Source organism: Schistocerca americana, chromosome 3 (assembly GCF_021461395.2).
Source record: "Schistocerca americana isolate TAMUIC-IGC-003095 chromosome 3, iqSchAmer2.1, whole genome shotgun sequence".
NCBI classification, from domain to species: Eukaryota; Metazoa; Arthropoda; class Insecta; order Orthoptera; family Acrididae; genus Schistocerca; species Schistocerca americana.
The window spans coordinates 888810893-888835745 of record NC_060121.1 but is presented as its reverse complement, the minus strand read 5'-3'; the positions used below and the strand labels follow the sequence as shown (position 1 = coordinate 888835745).

The 24853-nt window shown below is 40.6% G+C and overlaps 1 protein-coding gene across 1 annotated transcript in view; it reads right to left on the bottom strand.

Annotated features, from left to right (window-relative positions):
• LOC124607255 (palmitoyl-protein thioesterase 1) overlaps positions 1 to 24853 on the bottom strand; it is a 48851-nt gene that overhangs the window by 15145 nt on the left and 8853 nt on the right. Inside the window, exon 4 of the mRNA XM_047139530.1 lies at positions 12544 to 12702. Coding sequence (XP_046995486.1) covers positions 12544 to 12702 — 159 coding nt within the window. The remainder of the gene's footprint in view (positions 1 to 12543; positions 12703 to 24853) is intronic.

Sequence of the window (24853 nt, the reverse complement as noted above, 5' to 3'; positions counted from 1 at the left end):
ATTGTTTACCAGAAAATTACAAGTCAGCAACATTTTTTGCTCTGAATGCATGCAAATGATTACTGAAAAGACTGATAGTGCATAAGACACTCCAAATCTGCACAGTATTGTCATCCTGCTCTACATGGCATTTTACTCCATCATCAATGCCAAATTTTTAATTAGCCCAAGCAATAGTTCAATTCCCTAATGTTAATGATAATGGTTAATACTTTGTAACCACCAATTGTCTGGATGGAAATATGTTTAACCAGTGCCAGAAGGAAAAAGACACTACAAACATCCTGAACTAATTAACAAAAGCATTGAGCACCAAATGGAATGATCCAATGTAGACACATACATACCATCAGCAGATATATGAATGATTAGAGATGGATTGATCTATGACAACTAGAACAGCCACCAGAGTGCACCGTTGTTTTACCATGTCATCACCCCAACAGGGTATGTAATGGGCATGCACTGCAACAGACAGATAGTAAGTAATACTAAGAATCATGGAGGATACCACATGGGCTTGTGAGTCAATCTTACAAGAACTGGACAGGAAATGGAAAGGACATCATAGTGTGTCTGCATACAGTCAGTCGATCAAATTAAACAATATCCAGGAGTGTGGCACGTGCAGAGGTCTCATATTGGACAGAGTTGAGTTGTGGTGAATATCACAGGCATTGTCACGGCTCTAGCTGATCCAAGCCTGACCCTGTCAAAGGAGGATTGCTGTATTGTTTGTACTTCACAGCCCCTTCATATCTGCATCAGCCATTCAGGCACGTGTAATCAAATTTATACAATAATTCCATGACATCCTGTACAGTTTGCCAGGGGCCACAATAGTGTCATTTAAAGTGGTGCTGCATCTGGGAAACATGAAAGGCTGAAGAGTGGTGTCACACCATTTCCCATGATGATATTTGGTTTGGTGCTGAACTACATTGGATGACTGTCATCTGCAAGTATTGGTGACCTGATGTGAGGGGATACATTCTGCCAATGTTTTGGAGACACACGCCAGTGTTAACCCTAGTGTCATAGTGTGGGAATCCATCATGTATAAGTTCAGGTCATAGCTGGCCATTAAAATTGCTACACCAAAAAGAAAAGCAGATGATAAATGGGTATTCACTGGACCAATATATTATGCTAGAACTGACATGTGATTACATTTTCACGCAATTTGCGTGCATAGATCCTGAGCAATCAGTATCCAGAACAACCGCCGCTGGCCGTAATAACGGCCTTGATATGCCTGGGCATTGAGTCGAACAGAGCTTGGGTGGCGTGTACAGGTACAGCTGGCCATGCAGCTTCAACAAGATACCACAGTTCATCAAGAGTAGTGACTGGCGTATTGTGATGAGCCAGTTGCAAGGCCACCATTGACCAGACGTTTTCAATTGGTGAGAGATCTGGAGCATGTGCTGGCCAGGGCAGCAGTTGAACATTTTCTGTATCTAGAAAGTCCCGTACAGGACCTGCAACATGCGGTCATGCATTATCCTGTTGAAATGCAGGGTTTCGCAGGGAACGAATGAAGGGTAGAGCCATGGGTCGTAACACATTTGAAATGTAACGTCCACTGTTCAAAGAGCCGTCAAAGCAAACAAGAGGTGACCGAGACGTGTAATCAATGGCACCCCATACCATCACGCCGGGTGATACGCCAGTATGGCGATGATGAATACACGCTTCCAATGTGCGTTCACTGCAATGTCGCCAAACACAGATGTGACCATCATGATGCTGAACACAGAACCTGAATTCATCCGAAAAAATGACGTTTTGCCACTCGTGCACCCAGGTTTGTCGTTGAGTACACCATCACAGGCGCTCCTGTCTGTGATGCAGCGTCAAGGGTAACTGCAGCCATGGTCTCCGAGCTGATAGTCCATGCTGCTGCAAACGTCGTCGAACTGTTCGTGCAGATGGTTATTGTCTTGCAAACGTCCCCATATGTTGACTCAGGGATCGAGACGTGGCTGCACAATCCGTTACAGCCATGCAGATAAGATGCCTGTCACCTCGACTGCTAGTGATACAAGGCCATTGGGATCCAGCACGGCGTTCCGTATTACCCTCCTGAACCCACCAATTCCATATTCTGGTAACAGTCATTGGATCTCGACCATCACGAGCAGCAATGTCGTGATACGATAAACCGCAATTGCGATAGGCTACAATCCGACCTTTATCAAAGTCGGAAACGTGATGGTACTCATTTCTCCTCCTTACATGAGGCATCACAACAATGTTTTACCAGGCAACGCCAGTCAACAGCTGTTTGTGTATGAGACATTGGTTGGAAACTTGCCTCATGTCAGCACGTTGTAGGTGTCGCCACCGGTGCCAATCTTGTGTGAATGCTCTGAAAAGCTAACCATTAGCATATCACAGCATCTTCTTCCTGTCGCTTAAATTTTGCATCTGTAGCACATCATCTTCGTGGTGTAGCAATTTTAGTGGCCAGTAGTGAATTTGGGAAACTATGGTGGCACAACTGTACATGACACATACTGTATTCTCATGAGACATATCTTGAAGCTATATTTCCACAGTATTACACTTACTGACGCATGACATGTCTTTATGAACTGTTACACAATGTGGGGGTATTCCATTGGCCAGCAAGATCCCTCAATTTGTATTCAACAGAAAACGTGTGGAACAAAACTGGTGATCAACCGCATTCCAGAGCCAATATCCATTGCACTGAAGGCCAGTTACAACAGCTCTGGGCCAACTCATGGTAGCAGAGCATACAACACACTTCCTAACAGAATCAGTGACTGCATCTATGCCCATGGGGGAGCTACATTCTACTGTCGAAGGATCAGCCAAGCACCAGTTTTGTGAATGGTTTTTCAAGTCTATTGGTTTCTTGGTACTCTGTTGCATGTCCCTAGGCTTGATCCAGGTGCCAAACCATTGGGCAAGTATTTCAAACATTTGTCGATAGATGGTGCACGGTCTTTGTGCCAAGCTACAGTTTCCTCTGGAGTTCCAAAATTTAAAAGATATGAGAAGTGGTTTTTGTCAGCTAGAGTTGTACCAGTAAAAAACTTAATGCTGTATTTGTGTACTTGTATTATCAAAAATAAAAATTATGTCAAAAACAGACATTTTTGAGACTGTGACTGTGCACAAAATACAAGTTCATTAATATGAAGAAGAATGCAGCAAACAGCCATTGTAAATAATACTGTTTATTTACACAAACAGTGTCGGCACCGTTTCCAAATGACAGGTTCACCTTCAGATGACTGTTGACATTTATATTACATTTACTGTTGTTTACATTAGTTGTTGCGGAGAAAAACAGCCAACAACTAATGTAAACAACACCAAAAATAACTTAATATTATTATACTAATTGTATGGTATAACAAACTCAAATCTGATGTGGCATAAAAAAGATGAAGATGAAGAAGAAGAAGAAGAAAGTGTATTATTAACCAGTGTTGGCTGCATTGCTGTCTGCTTTGTCACTGGACTGTGCTATCACTATCCATATTTTGTTGCACTTTTTCCATTGTTTTTTGTTATTAAATATGTCAAACAAACAGTGACCTCAATTTCTATATCACAACGCATGTCAACCCCCCCCCCCCCCCTTCCCCCCAGCACTCCACTTCTTCCTGCATCAAACTTGTGTACTCTTCCCACTTCCTCCACTTGACAGATGCTAAGTTATACCTTGCAAGTACTACTAATGTGGGATGGGAAATGTTTGGCTAGCAGATCAATTTTACTCAGATCGTACCTAACACCTTTTAAAATGAGATTATTTACAAAAGTTTTATAAGGAAATGTCTGACCACCCGTTAATTTTCATTACTTTTTCGTGACTTTGATGACCTGTTGACATCCTGTAACAGAAATGTAACATGCCATCTGAAGATGAACATGGTGGTTAGAAAGTGATTACAGTGCTATCTGTGTGAATATAGAATTATTAACAGTGGTTAGTCACTGCTTTCTTCTTTGCAAGAATCAACTTGTAAAAACTTCCTTATTGTATTGGCATCAGTTTCCTGGTATGGAACTTGGAATGTTCTTGATAAAGTATTTACTTTTTTTAATGTGTCTCATTATTTTTTGCAGTGATGTGGTGAGCAGCATAATCCTATGGTATCAGAATACCTTCTCAATTTTTGGATACAAATCATTTATATACAGTTTTCATTCTCCTGTCAAATGCTTGGTTTGGCACTTAGAACATTTTCCATTTCCACTCTTCAGTTACTGCACTTAATTTTGATTCACTTTTATGTTAACTGATACTGTGTTCACTGAATGAATGTTGCAGTTTCTTTTGTATGAGTCAGTATTGTCAATAACAAATCCCATCATGGAATATAAGTACAGGGAGGGCAGAGTTAGAATCTTGAGATACTTACCTGAACAACGACCTACACAAAGTTCACGAAATGATATTGCAGGTCAGTCTCGCCACCCTAGTTTGGCATGAGTGTACTTTTGGTGAAAGACAGTTGCCTCAGAATGTAACACTGTAGAAAATAACAGGAAGGAAGTAAGCAAAGTAAACAAGCCTTCACGTGGAGATCATTCTAACAGTGAAGATTACAGCATCCAGTTTCTGCACAAGATCTTCAATGTCATACTACCAAGAAAGCCTTCTGCCTAACCTCGGTCCTAAGAATTGAAAATGTTTGACTTCGACTGTTTAACCACCTTGGAATAAAAAAAATTTCACTTTTATGACTGTTCCACGTCAAAAACTGAAAGCATTAAGTTGTGTTGCAGCTAAACATTAATCTGATCTCTGAAAACTGTGTACTAATGTTACTGAATACTGTATTAGCTACATCAATTATAATCTATATATTAAAGACACAAAAAAATCATCCACAACATAGGAATTATGCGAATGGGATGGAAATTGGTAGATGTACACGTAAAGACAAACAAATGATTATAATTTCAGAAAAATTGGACAACTCATTCAACAGAAAGAGCTTCATACTGAGCAAGTCAATAACATGTTGGTCCACCTTTGGCCTTTATGCAAGCAGTTTTCTGCTTTGCATTGATCGATAAGATTACTTAGATGTCATTCTGAAGGATATCGTGCCAAATTCTGTCCAATTGACACGTTAGATCATCAAAACCTGAGCTGGTTGGAGGGCCATAATGCTCCATATACATCCTCAACTGGGAAGAGATCCGACGACATTGCTGGCCGAGGTAGGGTATGCAAGCAAGAAGACAAGCAGTAGAAGCTCTCGCTGTGTATGAGTAGTGATTATCTTGCAGAAATGTGAGCCCAGGATGGCTTGCCATAAAGGGCAATAAAATGGGTTGTAGAATGTTGCCGACATACCGCTGTGGTGTAAGGCAGCTGCAGATGACAACCAAAGGGGTCCTGCTACAGAAAGAAACGCTACCTCAGACCATTCATTTCTGGATATCAGGCAGTGGGGCAGGCGAATGTCACGTTGGTATCCCACTGTTGTCCAGAGTGTCTCCAAATACGTCTTCGGCCTGGAATCTCATTGACTCGAAAAGAGTTATCTTCAGTGATGAGTCCCACTTCAAACTGAGCTCTGATGGCAATGAAGACTTGTCTGGGGATGCCTCGGACAGCAATGGGATACCATCCAATTGTTGTCACCATGTGGTCCGACAACCAGGAGTGATGGTCTGGGGTGCTATTTCTTTTGATAGCAGGAGCTCTTTGGTTGTCATCTGTGGCAGCCTCACAGCACAGCAAAATGTCAATGATATTCTACATCCCATTTTGTTATCCTTCATGGCAACCCATCCTGGACTTACATTTTCAGCAAGATAATGCTTGCCCATGCATAGTGAACATTTCTATCAGTTGTCAAACCCTACCTTGACCAGTAAGGTCGCTGGGTCTCTCCCCAACTGAGAACATTTGGAAAGTTATGGGCTGGGCCTTCCAAACAGCCCAGCAAAAGTATTGTGTGATACACACACAATCAAGTGCTTTTGTTAAATCAGGGAACATACCTACTGTACTCAACACATCATTCAGCCCTCCCAGTGCCTCACATACAAAAGAATATATTGCAATCTCTGTGTATACTCCCAGAAGCTAAACTCTGAGTCTAGCAGCAAATTATGAGATCTGCCACAACAATGTTATACAATTATTTCTCAAAAACTTTTGAAAACACTGCCAACAAAGAAATTGGCCAATAGTCTACATTATTTCTTCAACCTGTTTTATAAATGACTTTCAATCCGCCAGGACACATCATACACATGACTGAGTACAGAACTAACATAGGGCACACTGATCTTCATATCCCTACTTGAAAATTTTATCATACTCATGAGAATGTTGTCTTAAAAGATTTAATAATTGATTCAATTTTCATCTCTGCTTGTTTCCCGTGTATGTGCTGTATTTGCCTTCAAACACCAGATTTCAAGAGTTTTGCATATTTAGCTGTGCAAAGAAAATTTTGATTTAAACTGCTGACTACTTACATAAAATTATTATTAAATATTTCGCACAATGTTGGTGAATCAGTAACAGTTTAATTCTCACACAAAAGAGGTTTCACATGTCGAGCACCCACATTCTGCCCTGATATCTCTTCCACAAATGACCTGTACAGTAGTCTAGTGCCATTATTTATCAAAATCAATTGCTAATGTTATCACTACATACGTGCCTGCATTTTTAAAATGGGAATGAGACATCAAAGAAAGTGATACAAGCTCGAAGAAATGTATTATATTTGTCATAATTTGTATGTATGTAGACTACTACTTCAAGACTGGCTTCAAATGTCTGCAGTGCAAGAGGTCTCACATCTCTCAATATTTTGTTTACAACTTTGGGATATGGATCTGCCTTGATTCCCTTCAATGTTACTAGGTGTGCATCATCATATGACAGGCCATTACTAATTTGTCTCACACTGTGCCCATCAACTAGAGAATAATCTATGAAGATACTGTCTATGATCATGCAGCTGTTTCCTTGAATTCCAATTGGAATGTATATTGTCTGTACTAGGCTGTATGATATAAGCAAATCCAGTCACTTTTTTTCCCTGGGGAATCAATCACAAATGTTACATTGAAATACCACATAAAAACCACCTCATGTCTTTGTTAAGAACATAGCCTAGCACAGCATCAAGTCTGAAGAGGAAATCTGTAGTCTGAACAGGGGAGCTGTAGTGGTCACTAAGATTAATTTTCTTCCTGAAAATCCAGACTCTCCTGCCCAACATTCAAATATTTGGTCTTTACAGTATTTTGGTATGTCAACACTTTTGAATGAAACATTACACTTGGTATAAATGGGCACACCTCTCTTCTGCAAGTACCTTACATAGAACACAAAGGAAACCTTAGCATTTCTTCACTATGTAAATTATGCTCTGAGATAAAAGTAATACCAGTGCCAATAATTATTAGCAATTCATCTACTCTACCTTTAAGCCCCCTAGTATTTTTATTAAATAAGCTTACTGCTTCTTCCGATCTGCATTCCTCACTTTTTTAACTAATATCTAGCATTAAAGGAATCTCCCTCAAGCAAAGATATCTCCAACCTGGCTACATTCTAATAAATAATAATTCTCTGTGTGTGTTATCACCATAATTTGGCCCTCAGTGACCCCAGATCCACCTACTATACTGTCACTTGTAAGCATCACCAATGATCCCTTCCCAGTCCCATTCAGGTGCAGGCTTTGTCTACTACAGACTAACCTACAGATACTCCCAACTGAGTCCAGGTTTGAGTACCAATCTAGTCCAACTCACCACCTACATCACAAGTCCAGTCCCTATCAAGACTATTCTCAAACTCTCACACTGTCAGTACCTGATTCTCTTTAGTAAAATCCTTACACAAAGCCTGCAAGTACTCTGTCATCTTACTGAGCCCACCACTTGCTTTTAAATACTGCTGACTTGTTACTCCGTACCTAGTGTCTCCTGCAACCGTGGGCCTACACCACATCTATGACTGCTACCTACCAGCAGAATCCTCTTCTTCTTACTGTAGGTTTCCTAACAACTTGAGTTGTCTCCTTCATCTTACTTGCCCTTACAGTTACTGAAAGCTCCTCTCCACATGACTGACAGCTGGCTAAATCTGCTATCAACATTCAAAGGCAAACTATCAGGGTACATTCTCTTCCTAAGGCCTCATTGCTGAATGTCAGTTCCCATTTCGCCACCGTCTCCTCTGTAGCATGTCTAATTATTGTCTAGCATCCTCTAACTACACCTGAATAGCATAATATTCTCAATTCCTGAACTGCTAGTGATCTATTTCTACCACATGTCCTGCAGATACAGGAGAGTAATTGCTAGATTTCACATTAGCTACATTCACCCCACTGAAATGAGTTGATACACTATTCGCAAAATATGCCACAACTCACTAACCTGTAACAGTTTGTGCACTTCTCATTCACATCACATTTTATAATACCTTCAAACAAACACAATGAAATAACACACAAAAAACTCATGCTATAAATTGCCAGTACACCATCTACCTTATTTTATTAAAACACAAAAACTGGTAAAAGTACACTTATGTTGTCAGCGACTGTTGCAGTGCTGGTGGAAACTGGTAAAAACTCACATGATGAACAACGGGAACTGAAAATCAGGAATCGTGAGTCAGTTATCGGTAGCCAATCAGAATGTTCTTTTACAATTTCGATCATTTGTAAATAAAGGTAGCTGGCATTTTGTTCTATTATTTAGGTAATAATTTAACCACGCTGTCAAAATTTTTGGAAAATCAGTGTAAGACATACAAGTAGGATGACAAATGTGTATCTCAGGCTACGTTACACATCAATCTACTTTTGTGTTGAAATTTGTTGGTTTTGCCATCTCACAACCAAACAGTCACATTCCAACTTAACCTAGACCTCAGGCTTTCCTATGGGTCGGTCTACCAGCACATCTAGTTTTCTCCCATTCACATCCAATGACTTCTCCAGCTCACAATCAAACTGTCACTTTTCAACCTAACCAAGGCCTTGGGCTACATTACGGGTCAGTCTGCAAGAACATCTAGTTTCCTTTCTGCTCTCTGTATAAAAAACAAATGTAATCAATGTAACATCTGCTGAAAGAAATCATTAGATTCAGCATGCAGCTCAAGAGCTGTGGACACCATAAGTGTACTTCAGTTCAAAAGTTTATTATTATTATTTTTAAGAATTTGTAGCTTAGCTAAATAATAATAATAATAATAATAATAATAGTGCACCTAATGTGTCTCCATATACATATACAGGAATAACTATGACTTCCTATGAGCACCTTTCTTTTCTCTGCTTCCACATGCACACTAGTCCATTTTTCAAAAATACTGAAGCTATAAATGCAAATACATTTTTAAATTTCTGTGACTGTTCCTTTTCAATGTCTACAATCATTTAACTGTAGTCTCATTGTGTAATGGCTTCTCACTCTACAGCTGAGCCAGGGACCTACACACAAACCACGGATCTGGCCAATAACTGCTACTAAATCCATTCTGTCCAAGTTTTCCTTTCTCAAATGGACAGTCTGAACTACCAGGACAACAGCCTTTTGTTGGGTTTATATTCAGCAACATTAACTGATCTCCAGTTATGGAACTGTATTTATCTTTGACAGTTAATTCAAATTCAGAAATCTATTTGACGATGTGTTACTTTCTAGATCTCAGTCTTCTTTCCTGATGTCCCGGGTTCGATTCCTGGCTGGGTCGGAGATTTCCTCCACTTAGGAACTGGGTGTTAAGTTGTCCTAATCACCACCACCACCACCACCACCACCACCACCACCACCATCTCATCCCCATCGACACGCAAGTCGCTGAAGTGGCGTCAACTCAAAAGACTTGCAACAGGCAAACGGTCTACGTGATGGGAGGCCCTGGCCACACAACATTTAATTTCATTTCACCTCATCAGTATAATAATTGATTATTTTTGACATTATTACCTTGGACAGATTATCAAATTACAGCTGTGTGTATTGTTCAAAAGTGAATGAATGAAAGTCTGTGGTGAACATTCCTAAATGCTCATCACGATTTCCAAAAAGCATTTGACTCAGTGCCACACCTACACTTATTTTCAAAAACATAATCTTATGGAGTACCAAGTGAAATTTGTTACTGGACTGAGAATTTTATGGTAGGGAGGATGCAGTATGTTACCTTGGACAGAAAGTCATTGACAGAGGTAGAAGTAAATTTGAGTGTGTCCATGGAAGAATATTGGGATCTACATCTACATCTACAGAGATACTCTACAAGCCCCATACAGTGCGGACCGAAGGGTAACCTGTACCACTGCTTGTCATTTCCCCTCCTGTTCCACTCGCAAATAGAGCGAGAGAAAAACGACTGTCTATACACCTCATATGAGTCCTAATTTCTTGTATCTTATCTTCATGGTCCTTACACACAATGTTATGTTGGTGGAAGTAGAATCATTCAGCAGACAAATCCAAATGCTGGTTCTCTACATTTTCTCAAGAGTGTTTCTCGAAAAGAACTCCTCCTTCCCTCCAGGGATTCCCACTTGAGTTTCCGAAGAATCTCTGTAACACTTATTTGTTGCACAAACATACTGGTAACAATCCTAATCGCCCGCCTCTGAATTACTTCGATGCCTTTCTTCAATCCAATCTGGTACGGATCCCAAACACTCAAGCAGTACTCAAGAATAGGTCACACTAATTTCCTATATGCAGTCTCCTTTACAAGTGAACCACTCTTTCCTAAAATTCTCCCAGTAAACCAAAGATGATCATTTGCCTTCCTTATTACAGTTTTCACACGCTTGTTTCATTTTACTTTGTCTTGCACTGTTATGCCCAAATATTTAAATAACTTGACTGTGTCAAGGAGGACACTAGTAATACTGTATCGGAACATTACGAGTTTTTCCTTCCTACTCATCTGCATTACCATACATTTTTCCACATTTAGGGATAGCTGCCACTCATCACAGCAATTGGAAATTTTGTCTAAGTCACCCTTGTATCTCCCTACAGTCACTCAACTCCAATTACTGTAATCATTTATGTATATAGACAACAACAGCGGTCCTGTCACACTTCCTTGGGACACTCCTGACGATACCCATGTCTCTGAGGAACACTCGCCGTCAAAAACAACATACTGGGTTCTATTATTTAAGAAGTCTTTGAGCCACTCACATATCTGTGAACTGATTCCATATGTTGAAACCTTTGTTAACAGCTTGCAGTGGAGCACCATGTCAAATGCTTTCTGGAAATCCCAGAAATTTTCAAATTTTTGTACCTTTATGGGTGTGTTCTCCTGCTATTGCTTGGTAAGTAGATTTTTTTATACATCCAATTACACTGCACAAATATGAAGTCATATCTTGATAAGATTTCCCAGTGGTGTAAGATTGGCAGTTTGCTTTAAATATTCAAAAATGTAAAATTGTGAGCTTCACAAAACGAAAAACTGTAGTGTCATATGACCAAAGTATCAATGAGTCGCAGCTGGAATAGGTCAACTCATATAAATACCTGGGTGTAAGGATTTGTAGGGATATGAAATGGAACTATTACATAGGCTCAGTAGAAGATTAAGTCATGTGGCAGACTTTAGTTTATTGGTAGAATATGAGGGAAATGCAATCAGTTTGAAAAGGAAATTGCTTACAAATCACTCAAGTCACCTATGCTAGAACATGTGTGTGGTCCCTGTACCAAATAGAACTGGCATGGTGTATCGAACATACACAGAAATGGGCAGGATAAATGGTTACATGTTTGTTTGACCCCTGGGAGAGAATCTCACAGATGCTGAATAAACTGAACTGGAAGGCACTTGAAGATAGATGAAAACTACCCAGAGTAAGCCTGCTTACAAAGTTTCAGAAAGAGCTGTAAATGACACTCTAGGAATACACTGCAAGCCCCTACATAACGTTCCCATAGGGGTCATGATGGTAAATTTAGATTACTTACAGCATGCACAGAGGCATTTAACCAGCCATTCTTCCTGCATACCATGTGTGAATGGAATGGGAAGAAGCCCTCATAATTGGTACAATGGGAATTGCCCTCTGCCATGCAGTTCACAGCAGTTCATAAAGTACGAATGTAGACACCCGCAGGATATTTGTGTGTGTAAACCGGTACATAATCGTAACTATTTTTCTTGTACAATGGAAATGTTTTGTCTAAGTGAGCTGCTGCCCCAGAATGTTACCCTGTAGGACTTCAGTGAATGAAAATATGTAAAATTGTTATCACACTGGTTTCTATGTTCCCCAAGTTGGCAGTTCTTCTTATGGCAGTAGTACCCAAACCCAAACCTCTGTGAAATAGCTCCACAAATCCTTTATGTATTAAACCCTCAAAGAGTAGAACTTAAGAGATTCCAGAGTCTTCATCTTTTTATTTGAAACTTCCCTTATTTTGCAATCTGTCTCCACAAGGGAAAATTTCAACTGCATCAAATCACTTAACAAAGGTAACACCAGCTTTACCTTTATGAATTCTTATAAATACTGCAAAAACTGAATTTACCTCCAGTATGCCCCTACGTTCAATATTTTCCGTATGTAATCACACCATTTATGTGCCGGGTATCCACAGTTTGGAAGACCATATACTCCTTGATGTTGCCCTCCCAGTGACACAAGATTAATCATAGGAGGAGATGGGCAGCGTTGAGCAACAGCTCTCCTGTTGGCAGGGAACATAAAAATAAAGATTATTCATAACTACTCAGGGACTGGTATTTGATGCAAGTCATGTTATAAAAAAAGAACAAGAATTATCAGATAACCTGACAGAATATTTTAAATGACATCTTTCTTTATTACATTCAGTTGGAATATACATAATGGAAGGAGTAACAACTCACCAAATCATTAAGCTATCAAGAGGCACATACAAAAGAGTAAGGCCTTTGCTGAGCTTTTGGATAAATCTTCCTTCAGAGCAAACAGAATAATCATACACCTGCACACCTACACGTCCCAGCCAACAACACTGAACTGGTATTGCAGCTGGACTATATGGTAAGTCATTACATTTACTCATTCCATTATATACAAGTCAATGACCTTTTAACTGAATACATAAGAGGTAAACATTTTGCACAAACTTTTAATCAGTCCTAACAGACATACAACAACAGAGAAAGATACATATTTTTAAAATAGTCCTCAAAAGAAATCCTGCTCCAAGATCAGATAGAATATCTTAGTGCATCAGGAACCAGGTGGAAAGGCATTCGAGACTTTACATTTGATGAAGTCAGTATTACTTTTGCTGTAAAAGAAAAATCAGAATCTAATCAAGGGATTATCTATTTCTCTAAGAGGAAATAGAAGTACAAACAAAAATTTATACCTGCCATGTCAATGATTATTGAAGATAAAACTGACGGTGTCTCTGGTTGCTCTATGCATAACACAAGCTTACTTTCCAACAAACAACAACAACAGTTAAAAATACAGAGATAGGAGTGATATAAAATAGGAACTGTTTAGAATGATAAAGGAAACATTACAACATGATGCTTTAATGCCTGGGCAGACAACCACCAAAATCCAAAATGGGTCAGTAAACTTGTATTAGGGAACATGAATAAGAGAGATGGAAGACAAATGGAATTTAGTGAACACTGCGAAATTATCTTAAACAAACAGATCAAGATTTCCAATAGAAAAGCACCATATGTTGTTATACAGGGGAAAGAAAAATTCGTGCATTGGAGTTTCACAGAGCGATCCCACACGTACTAGCAATACAACAATGTCTGTCACAAAATGTCATCTGACACATATTTCGGGCAGTAAATGGATGTCAAAGATTAGCCATCTGGCACCACTGTAACCAAATGTACGGTAACCATCTCTGTCACCAAACAGAGCAGTGCTGTATATACTGCTGTGTATAATGTTTTGGGTTAGCATGCGGGAGGTCGAGGGTTCAGTTGTGGGTTGAGGCTTATTTGTTTTTATTTGCCAAAAGTAGTCTGCGTGGTATGGTATCTGATGTCTTAATCGTCATACAGTGATTACAGTGGGTCTTCAACAAAACATTTGCAGTTATGTAGTACGTCACAGGAATGGAAGTACAATCGTTTTCACTGGTCAGCTTTTAAAGAAGCCTTTTGTGCATTGTGCACGAGAACTGTTTCATGCCACTGCGATTACTAGATTCCAAAGCTGTTATCTGTGTGCCCTACCCCAATAATCCCACAAAATTATTTGGAAAGCATGCTGCTAGCCCTACTGGTGACATAAGACCCTAACTAAATGTAATGGGCCTGAACGTGGCAATAATAACAGTTAGTATTAATCATTAATCGATGGGACTATTGGGGGAGTGTACACACAAAATTAGTTGGAATCTAGTAGATGCAGTGGTGCGAAAGAATCCACATCCATGAGGTACAAAAGTTTTCTTTAAAATCTGACCAACAAAACTGATTGTATTTCCATTTCTGTGTTCGTAGTATGCAACTGCAAATGTTTTGTAAAAGATCTACTGTAATTGATGTATGACGATTAAGATGCCAGATACTGTACAATGCAGATTATTTTAGCAACTAAAAATAACTAATCCATGTCCCAGAATTGAATCCTTGACCTCCTGCATTGTTGTTGTTGTTGTTGTGGTCTTCAGTCCTGAGACTGGTTTGATGCAGCTCTCCATGCTACTCTATACTGTGCAGCTTCTTCATCTCCCAGTACCTACTGCAACCTACATCCTTCTGAATCTGCTTAGTGTATTCATCTCTTGGTCTCCCTCTACGATTTTTACCCTCCAAGCTGCCCTCCAATGCTAAATTTGTGATCCCTTGATGCCTCAAAACATGTCCTACCAACCGATCCCTTCTTCTAGTCAAGTTGTGCCACAAACTTCTCTTCTCCCCAATCCTATTCAATACCTCCTCATTAGTTACGTGATCTGCCCACCTTATCTTCAGCATTCTTCTGTAGCACCACATTTCAAAAGCTTCTATTCTCTTCTTGTCCATACTAGTTATCGTCCATGTTTCACTTCCATACATGGCTACACTCCATAAAAATACTTTCAGAAACGACTTCCTGACACTTAAATCTATACTCAATGTTAACAAATTTCTCTTCTTCAGAAACGATTTCCTTGCCATTGCCAGTCTACATTTTATATCCTCTCTACTACGACCATCATAAGTTATTTTACTCCCTAAATAGCAAAACTCCTTTACTACTTTAAATGTCACATTTCCTAATCTAATTCCCTCAGCATCACCCAATTTAATTTGACTACATTCCATTATCCTCGTTTTGCTTTTGTTGATGTTCATCTTATATCCTCCTTTCAAGACACTGTCCATTCCGTTCAACTGCTCTTCCAAGTCCTTTGCTGTCTCTGACAGAATTACAATGACATCGGCGAACCTCAAAGTTTTTACTTCTTCTCCATGGATTTTAATACCTACTACGAATTTTTCTTTTGTTTCCTTCACTGCTTGTTGAATATACAGATTGAATAACATCGGGGAGGGGCTATAACCCTGTCTCACTCCCTTCCCAATCACTGCTTCCCTTTCACGCCCCTCCACTCTTATTATAACTGCCATCTGGCTTCTGTACAAATTCTAAATAGCCTTTCGCTCCCTGTATTTTACCCCTGCCACCTTTAGAATATGAAAGAGAGTATTCCAGTCAACATTGTCAAAAGCTTACTCTAAGTCTACAAATGCTAGAAACGTAGGTTTGCCTTTTCTTAATCTTTCTTCTAAGATAATCGTAAGGTTAGTATTGCCTCACGTGTTCCAACATTTCTACGGAATCCAAACTGATCTTCCCCGAGGTCTGCTTCTACCAGTTTTTCCATTCGTCTGTAAAGAATTCGCGTTAGTATTTTGCAGCTGTGACTTATTAAACTGATAGTTCGGTAATTTTCACATCTGTCAACACCTGCTTTCTTTGGGATTGGAATTATTATATTCTTCTTGAAGTCTGAGGGTATTTCACCTGTCTCATACATCTTGCTCACCAGATGGTAGAGTTTTGTCAGGACTGGCTCTCCCAAGGCCGTCAGTAGTTCTAATGGAATGTTGTCTACTCCCGGGGCCTTGTTTCGACTCAGGTCTTTCAGTGCTCTGTTAAACTCTTCACGCAGTATCGTATCTACATCCTCTTCCATTTCCATAATATTGTCCTCAAGTACATCGCCCTTGTATAAACCCTCTATATACTCCTTCCACCTTTCTGCCTTCCCTTCTTTGCTTAGAACTGAGTTGCCATCTGAGCTCTTGATATTCGTACAAGTGGTTCTCTTCGCTCTAAAGGTCTCTTTAATTTTCCTGTAGGCAATATCTATCTTACCCCTAGTGAGACAAGCCTCTACATCCTTACATTTGCCCTCTAGCCATCCCTGCTTAGCCATTTTGCACTTCCTGTCAATCTCATTTTTGAGACGTTTGTATTCCTTTTTGCCTGCTTCATTTACTGCATTTTTATATTTTCTCCTTTCATCAATTAAATTCAATATTTCTTCTGTTACCCAAGGATTTCTATTAGCCCTCGTCTTGTTACCTATTTGATCGTCTGCTGCTTTCACTACTTCATCCCTCAGAGCTACCCATTCTTCCTCTACTGTATTTCTTTCCCCCATTCCTGTCAATTGTTCCCTTATGCTCTCCCTGAAACTCTCTACAACCTCTCGTTCTTTCAGTTTATCCAGGTCCCATCTCCTTAAATTCCCACCGTTTTTCAGTTTCTTCAGTTTCAATATGCAGTTCATAACCAAGAGATTGTGGTCAGAATCCACATCTGCCCCTGGAAATGTCTTACAATTTAAAACCTGGTTCGTAAGTCTCTGTCTTACCATTATATAATCTATCTGATACCTTTTAGTATCTCTAGGATTCTTCCAGGTATACAACCTTCTTTTATGATTCTTGAGCCAAGTGTTAGCTATGATTAAGTTATGCTCTGTGCAAAATTCTACAAGACGGCTTCCTCTTTCATTTCTTCCCCCCAATCCATATTCACCTACTATGTTTCCTTCTCTCCCTTTTCCTACTGACGAATTCCAGTCACCCATGACTATTAAATTTTCGTCTCCCTTCACTACCTGAATAATTTCTTTTATCTCGTCATACATTTCATCAATTTCTTCATAATCTGCAGAGCTAGTTGGCATATAAACTTGTACTACTGTAGTAGGCATGGGCTTTGTGTCTATCTTGGCCACAATAATGCGTTCACTATACTGTTTGTAGTAGCTAACCCGCATTCCTATTTTTTTATTCATTTTTAAACCTACTCCTGCATTACCTCTATTTGATTTTGTATTTATAACCCTGTAATCACCTGACCAAAAGTCTTGTTCCTCCTGCCACCGAACTTCACTAATTCCCACTATATCTAACTTTAACCTATCCATTTCCCTTTTTAAATTTTCTAACCTACCTGCCCGATTAAGGGATCTGACATTCCACGCTCCGATCCGTAGAACGCCAGTTTTCTTTCTCCTGATAACGACGTCCTCTTGAGTAGTCCCCGCCCGGAGATCCGAATGGGGGACTATTTTACCTCCGGAATATTTTACCCAAGAGGACGCCATCATCATTTAATCATACAGTAAAGCTGCATGTCCTCGGGAAAAATTACGGCTGTAGTTTCCCCTTGCTTTCAGCCGTTCGCAGTACCAGCACAGCAAGGCCGTTTTGGTTAATGTTACAAGGCCAGATCAGTCAATCATCCAGACTGTTGCTCCTGCAACTACTGAAAAGGCTGCTGCCCCTCTTCAGGAACCACATGTTTGTCTGGCCTCTCAACAGATACCCCTCCGTTGTGGTTGCACCTACGGTACGGCCATCTGTATCGCTGAGGCACGCAAGCCTCCCCACCAACGGCAAGGTCCATGGTTCATGGGGGGGACCTCCTGCATACTAACCCAAAATGCTATCCACTGCACCAACTGCGTGGCAATACTGCTGTATCCTGGCAAAGGAAGTTGCCATATATGTAATTACACTGTTGCCTGATTGCCGATCTTTTAACGTTCATTTACTGCCTGAAATATGCACAGGAAAAAATTTTATGACAGGCAGTTTTGTACTGCTAGTACGTCAGGAATTGTGCTGCGAAGTCCGAATTTTTCTTCAGACTGAACATGATGCGGATTATATGATCACAAGTGAGTGAATCAGATGTACAGGCTTATCACTTCCAATACGACCACAGAGCTGTATCTATCTCTGTCAGTCTTGTGGAAGAGTAACTGTGGAGTATGAAAGGTGTAGAAATGAATGAAAGGCAAGCTGACACTCCGAGTCTTCCACTGGGCATGGTCAAATAGCATTATCGGTAGTGCACTGCTCACAACAGGCATGTTCTGGCACTCACTTTTAACTTGTCACAAAAAACATGAATTGTTAAAATGCAGCCTTACTTTCTGGCAGATCAAAAGTGTGCACCGGACTGACACTTGAACCCGGAACCTCACATTTCATGGACTATGCTCTTACCAGCTAAGCTATCCAGCCACGACTTGTGATCCACCCTCACTGTTTCGCTTCTGCTAGTACATCTTGTCCTGTCTTCCAAACTTCACAGAATTTCTCCCGTATACATTGCAGGACTAGTACTCTAACAAGAAAGCATATTATGGAGAGATGGCTTTGGCACAGGATAGGAACTAGTTTCCAGAATGAATTTTTCATCCTACAGAGATGTGTGCACCATTTTGAAACAGCAGCAGAGTTTCTGTGAAGTTTGGAGAGTATGTGGCAAATACTGGCACAAGTGAAGCTGAGAGAGCATTCATGAGTCTGCTTGGATAGCACTACAAAGTGCATCTTGATAGGCATTGTTCATTGTACTGGATTGCTTCAAACCAGTTCCTTGATTGTTTAGGTATTGTTATCTGTGGTCAATGTTAATGGTCTTCCTACTCAATCAGCATCACCAAAGTTACTCTCCTACAAGACTGACAGAGATAGATACAGCTCTGTGGTCCTATGCAAAAGGCAAGGTCCTTACTTCAAGTTCTGGTCAGCCATACAGTTCAAAACTGCCATGAACTTTCAAAACTTCACAGAGTGAAAGATTCTTTATGAAAAAAACTGTTATATCAGGAGACAAACCAAATTTGAACTAATCAGTTGTTCTGCAGCACCATGTGTGTCATAAACTAATATTTCAAATAAAGTACACAAGATAGAAAATTTGTTTACAGGTTAGAAGCAGTTGAACAAACATTTTGTGCATAAGATCTGTTGAGAGGGGTTTCAAAAAATAAGTTATGCATTGTTATAGTGGGCAAAGTAAATTTTATTGAACTCTGCACTACAGCTCCAAGTGACACAGATACGTGACATTATTTTTCAACATAGCCAACAGTCTCTCTATACAACATTCAGACTGTCCTACAAATCATTCAATTCCTCAATGCTAGAAATCAGCTCCTTTCTTTTGCAGTCATTCCAGAACCACTGTGTGAACATCGCCACTGTTGGAAAATCTTTTTCCTATCCAGATGCTTTTTCACCTTTCTGAAAAGGACAACATGGCACAAGAATTGGACTCTATGGCAATGCTGCACACATTACAGAGGGTGTTGCATTGTTCTGCAGGAGAACATTGCCTTTGCTCAATTTTCCAAGTCTGTTGTTCTTTCAGGTGCTGCACTGCAATACCAACGTTGCTTTGCACAAATTGGCAGTAATGGTTATTTTCTTCGGCGTAAACTCTGTGTACACAACTCCTTCATTGCTGAAGAAAATGGAGGCCATGACCTTCCAAGTAGGTCGCACAACTTTGCATTTCTTCTGTGGAAGCAAAGAGGTGCTCCAATCCACAGGTACACTCTTTGTTGCAAGCACAAAATATGGACACATGTCTCATCGCCCATAATGATGTGGCTTAGGAAATCATTGCCTTCCTTGGAGTAACAGTGTAAAGCTTGCATTTTTGTGTCCAGGTGACAGTAATCACGGAACCCAGCATCAGCAAGAAATCCGATACTGCAGATTATCTAAAACAGTACAATGAACAATGCCTATCGAGATGCTCATCTGTTGAGCAATGTCTGTGACAGTCGCACTTGGATTGCTGCAGATCAGTTCCTTGATTGTTTAGGCATTGTTATCTGTGGTCAATATCAATGGTCTTCCTACTCAATCAGCATCACAAATATCTGTTTGGGCTTGGTCAAACTGTTGGCAGCATTTCACTACAGCTGGACATTTCATTGCATTTGGTCCATATACCACCAGAATTTCACAGTGAATCTGCGAGCAGGTTAGACGTTTTGCGCATGTACTTCAACTCTGAAGGACATTTCCAGTTGCCATGTCATTCCATTCACACACTGTGATGCATCTGTTATCTGTACCGCAGCAGAACTATTTCTGTATGAAACATAAAACATGTACCCTCTTCTGATAATGCACCACTCTTGCTACGCAATGGTCTTAGCACAGGATGACACATGTAACTTCCTCTCCAAAGTCCATGCATACATGTGTACTCAAGATGCTGTCTTATTTCGTGCAGTAGAGCTAACTGCTGCAAAACTATATTTTACTGTTCCTATTCTACTCATGAATGGTGCATTACAAGAATGACTGTTGGCAAGCATCTGTATGAGTTTTATTTTCTCTCATTTTCCCATCATGGTCATTTGGTGAGGATTTTTTGTTTTGTTTTGTGTGGGCGTGTGTGTGTGTGTGTGGGGGGGGGGGGGGGATTACCTGCATGCATATGCAATGTAAGCAATAGGGTACCCTAATCATCTTGGAATGTACACTTTCAGAATTTCAGCAGTAAATCTCTCTGTGATGCATGGCACTTCCCTTGTAGCACTGCCACTGGCGTTTAATGAGAATCTTCCTAATACTGCCGTGCTTAGTGGCAAAATTTAATTGAAATCATGTCAGGTGAATTAACAAAGGGATAAGTTCTTTTGAAGAATACAGTGTTATGTCAAATATTATCTTGCTGGAACAAGCTATGTGACTGTTTTGAAGAATTAGCATCATGTTGGACATCAAATCTCTGCTGTTGGTTGCACTCAAACATTAATAGACATGACCACCCATGATCACTAGAAACTAATCGCAGGCATAGATTTCAAATTACACTATGTAATGAACAGTTGGAGATGATTTTCACTTTTACAGTGGTTCGCATATACTAGGCAATCACTGTTAACAAAATTAGTCAGCCCCGCCAGAAAAGATAATTGCTATCAATCAACACACCTTCTGCTGCCCTCATGAGTCCATTTAATTGAAGTTATCTTTGATTTGTTATCAGGTGCACCCTGTCCAAAGAAATCTCTAGATGATATCTTTTGTGCAGCAGACACTAACAGAATACAAGTTCATTCAGTGGTATGATACCTGAAGCAGAGCTATGGAGTTGTGGCAACAGTCAGGATGATGTCCTAGACCTGCCAATGGTATGAGGGCGCCATGTTCCATAGTCCACTGCTGGGTTTGCAACTTCTCTTTGTTCCATATCTTCCACATGTCCATTACTGTAACAGCATTTTGCCCCAGATGGACTGCAATTTCACAATACAACAGATTATATAGATAAAGGTTAGTCATCTGCCCATTCACAAGCCTTACTCAACTCTGAATGTAATATACATATATTATCATGGCATATGGTGAAGTCTACACTACTGCTATAGTCCTCTGACCATTGACAGTACAATTTTTTATTGGAGGTTTTTGTAATCAACCGATGTGTAGTGTAGCATAACATCTCAGTTGGATTCAATAGATAGTTTGCTTGTGAGAAGGTAAGGCTAATGAATATCTCACGACAATAACTTTTTTTTTCATCCACTGTGCATTCGATAGTTGGATTTATGTACCAGCTAAAACCTGTATTTTCCAAAGTTAACAATATGTTGGCTGGTTTGGGGAAGAGAACGAAACAGTGAGGTCATAGGCCCCATCAGATGAAGGAAGGATGGGGGAGGAAGTTGGCCATGCCCTTTCAAAGGAATTAGCCCGGCATTTGCCTGAAGCGATTTAGGGAAATCATGGAAAACCTAAACCAGGATGGCCAGACGCAGGTTTGAACTGTCATCCTCCCAGATGCGACTCCAGTGTACTAACCACTACATCACCTTCCTCGGTCTTTCAATATGTCTGAAGATGTTAATTACAAGAATGTCCCTGTCCAAACCCCCACATTCTTGCAGGGGTCCCAATGCTTCAACGTGTGATTGTATCATGTGACAGTCACCATAGTCTTTACATATTACCAACAGTCGCCTTGTTGATCGCATCACAGGTTCAAACTGAAAGCTCGAATCTACTACTACTACTACTACTACTACTACTACTACAAGCTTCCACCATGGAGTGATGATTTTCACAAACAGCAGTAAAGTTTGAGATCTGGGTAATGTCTTTCATCCCTAGATTTATTACAATGAGGATGGGTTCTTTCTTTCAGTTATAACCTCCACAAGTATTAAACAAGGCCGAGTGTAATACCACATGAGGAAAGAGCACTTCCATCCTTTGGGTCTGCTGCAGCAAAGGACTGTTCTATGTCTATGTCTACATCTGTACTCAACAAGCTGTTTTATGGTATAGGGCAGTGGGTACAAAGTGTTGCAGTATAATCTTTCTCCCTTCCTATTCCACTTAATGGGTGGTGCATGGGAAGAAAGATTCGCAGTACACCTCTGTATCACACCAAATTCCTCTAATTTCATATTTGTGATCACTAAGCAAGACTTATGTTAGAGGAAGTAATATGTTTCTTTACTATTTTTGGAATGAGAGCTTCCAGAATTTTGTGAGAAAGGCATGATGTGATGCACTGGGTCTTTTTTGTAATGTCTCCCACTTGCGTAGGCTGACCATTTCTGTGACATAGGAGTTGATTAGACAAACTAGCAATGAACTGTGAAGATCTTTCTGGAATCTTTTCTATCTCTCCCATTAATCCAGCTCATTAAGGGTCTCTGACTCAGGAACCGTAGTCAAGAATTGGCTGAATGAGCATTTTGTAAGCAACATCTATCGTAATTGCAATTACACTTCCAGACGAAGTTTTTGATACTTCCCCCTTGTGGCTAAAGGGCACTTATGGTGTTTGTGCCTCTTACATTACTTGTGGATGTTGGTAATTAATTGACAATGGTCATAGTCAAAAGAGCGATAGTACATAATAGGCAATAAAAAATTGCTGAATCTTTTGGCATAAGATCCCAATTTATTGTTTTTGACATGGAGAGCACCACAATAACTTTTGCTGATCTGGTTACAATGAATTTTGTAGCTAGTTACAGATTTTTGTATTATTTGGTGAATGGAAACAACTAGATGTGCTTGTAGACTGATCTGTAGTGAAGCCCAAGGCCTAGGTCAGTTTGGGAATGTAACAGTGTGGTCATGAGCTGGAGAAGCCAATAAATGTGAATGGAAGACAGACAGACTGGCCTACAGTTAGCATGAGACCTAGGTTATGTAGGAATGTGACAATCTGCTTGTGGGCTGGCAAAGCCAACATATCTGAACATGACAATACAATTGTTGTAACAGATTGCTATGTAGTGTAGCCCAAGATAAATATTCATCATTGCTGTAGCATACAAGTGTCGTCGTAACTGCCATTTGTGTCACGTATGCTGTGCAGCAAGCTACATTAATTGAAGTATTAACTGTATTTTTCTTACTTGTCACTTCTTCTTCTGTGTGTTTTTGCTTTTAGGAAGCTTTAATTGTCAAGTGCTAGTAATAGTGTTCCATAGATTTCGTGTTTTGAATACAGTAAGAGTCCCTTTAGTCAGCCACAGGGCCAGTAGTGCTAGTATTTGTTTTGAATAGAGTCCAGAGACAGGTAGTGCTATTTTCATTGTTTTCTACAAGAAGTGTCTAGTAACCACAGTTTAGTCAACTATCAGCCGCCTTTAGTGAATTGGCAGTCTAGTTAAAAGTTGATTAACTCTCTACAGTAAATTGATTTCTTAGGATGGATAGGATGTGTGACTGCTGTGTACGGATGCAGGAGGAGCTGGCCACTGTTCGCGAACAGCTGAACGTGTTGACAGCCGCAGTCAGCCGTCTTCAGGCTGCTGCCTCGGAGTGTAGCGGCAGTGGGGAGTCTGGTGTGTTGCATGGTACACCCCAGGTGTTACATGCTTCACCCACTGTCCCTGCTGTCGAGACATCTTTGCGGGTACCGGGCGCGGTTGGGCCACCCTCTCCCCAAGGGGAGTGGCAGGTTCAGCAGCGTTCGCGGCACACGAGGCGGAGGGTCAATGTGGAGGCTGGCCGTGTGGCATCGCCCGCTCTGCCTGTGAGTGGACATGTGGCCGCTCCTTCTGCAAGGTCCGAGCAGGCACAAAGGGGGAGGAGTTTATTAGTGATTGGGAGCTCCAAAGGTAGGCGGGTGATGGAGCCCCTTAGGGAAATAGCGGAAAGGTCGGGGAAGAAGGCCAGCGTTCACTCTGTCTGCTTGCCAGGGGGTCTCATCCGAGATGTGGAGGAGGCCCCGCCGGTGGCGATCGAGAGCACTGGGTGCACCCAACTGCAAATTGTTGCTCATGTCGGCACCAATGACTCCTGCCGTCTGGGTTCAGAGGTCATCCTCAGTTCATACAGGCGGCTGGCGAAGTTGGTGAAGGCAGAAAGCCTCGCTCACAGGGTGGAATCTGAGCTAACTATTTGTAGTATCGTTCCCAGAAGCGATCGCGGTCCTCTGGTTTGGAGCCGAGAGGAAGGCTTAAACCAGAGGCTCAGACGATTCTGCGGAGATCTGGGGTGCAAATTTCTCTACTTCCGCTATCGGGTGGAGAAATGGAGGGTCCCCCTGAATAGGTCAGGTGTGCACTACATGCAGGAAATGGC